General features: G+C 37.1%; 1 protein-coding gene across 1 annotated transcript; it reads left to right on the top strand.

The window, feature by feature from the left end:
- The first annotated feature begins 456 nt into the window (after positions 1 to 456).
- On the top strand, positions 457 to 752 carry LOC132111976 (uncharacterized protein C14orf132-like). The gene has a single exon (XM_059519577.1). The coding sequence runs from the start codon at positions 508 to 510 to the stop codon at positions 736 to 738; it is 231 nt and encodes a 76-aa protein (XP_059375560.1). The 5' UTR covers positions 457 to 507; the 3' UTR covers positions 739 to 752.
- The last annotated feature ends 543 nt before the right edge of the window (positions 753 to 1,295 follow it).

Genomic DNA, 1,295 nt, shown 5'->3' with positions numbered 1-1,295 from the left:
AATGCACAAAGTTTCCTGTGAGGGTTAGGGTTAGGTGTAGGGTTGGTGTAGGGCCATAGAATATACAGTTTGTACAGTATAAAAACCATTACGCCTATGGGATGAACACACTTTACACAAAAACAAACGTGTGTGTGTGTGTGTGTGTGTGTGTGTGTGTGAAACACTCCTGAGGCCATGATTCAAAAACAGACATGAAGACGATCTGAGAAGTATCTTCTGACAGAGCAACAGCATTTATGCGATGTGCTCTGCTTTACATCAGTTCTCTTGTGGATGTTATTTGATGGTTTTTATCCTCAGCGCCCGTGGCAGGATTTGATCAGGTTGTATAGAGTTATTCCTCACATGCATGTACACACAACAACTACAACTACAAACCCAGTGATGCTGGGACCACCCTAGCAAACACATATGTTCCAACCCCATTAGGTTTATAAATCCAGCTGAAGCTCCTGTGCATCACAGCCAGTGAAGCGTGTTGAACTCTCTGTGTTTCAGCTCCCGATGATGAGCGGTGCGTTCATGGACACGTCTCCTCTGGACGACTGCAGCGCGGAGCACTCGCTCTTTAACTCCTCGGCCAGCGTGAACGCAGTGCCTCCTGCTTCATCAGCGCAGGTCCAACAGGAGGAGCCACAGCGTGTGTCCAGCGACGCCGTCTGGCTCTGGATCGCCATCTTCGCCACCATCGGAAACATCGTGGTGGTCGGAGTCGTCTATGCTTTTACATTCTGAGGACAGAACAGCTACAGTATATAAGACTTGTGGTGAAGACAAAACTGTTATTGTACTGTGCAGAGACATAAGATGCAGTTCTGAGAAGTGCTAGTCAATGATACAAGTGCAGAGAGAATCATTTTGAAAATAAAACCATAAAAACGGTGCTACTTGAAATAAAATACATATTTTATTTCAGCTAGTTGCCAAGAAAACGTTACACATTTCCATTCAACCTGATGCAGTGCAATAACTAAAACTGAATTAAAAAGAATAAAAACTACATAAACATACAAAAATTACTAAGAATGACAAGAAATATTGAATTAGACTTTATTTCAATTTTTTTTTAATTAATCTTTGTTTTTGCCATTTTATTTAATATAGTTTTTTTTTATGAAGATTTAATTTAATTTTAGAAAATGAAGTTAAACTAAACTATATATAAAATACTTTCAATAATGAAACAATAATAAATAATGAATTATTCAATAATAATAATAAATGATATTATAATATTCTATTTAAAATAATAAATAAAAATAAAATAAAAGTATTAAATATTAAATCCAATT

This window comes from Carassius carassius, chromosome 31 (assembly GCF_963082965.1).
Source record: "Carassius carassius chromosome 31, fCarCar2.1, whole genome shotgun sequence".
NCBI lineage: Eukaryota > Metazoa > Chordata > Actinopteri > Cypriniformes > Cyprinidae > Carassius > Carassius carassius.
Note: the sequence above shows the minus strand (reverse complement) of the source record. Positions and strands in the feature narration are given on the sequence as shown.

Coding starts and splice junctions, on each gene's coding strand:
- LOC132111976 (XM_059519577.1), top strand. CDS start 508: ATGATGAGCGGTGCGTTCATGGACACGTCTCCTCTGGACGACTGCAGC.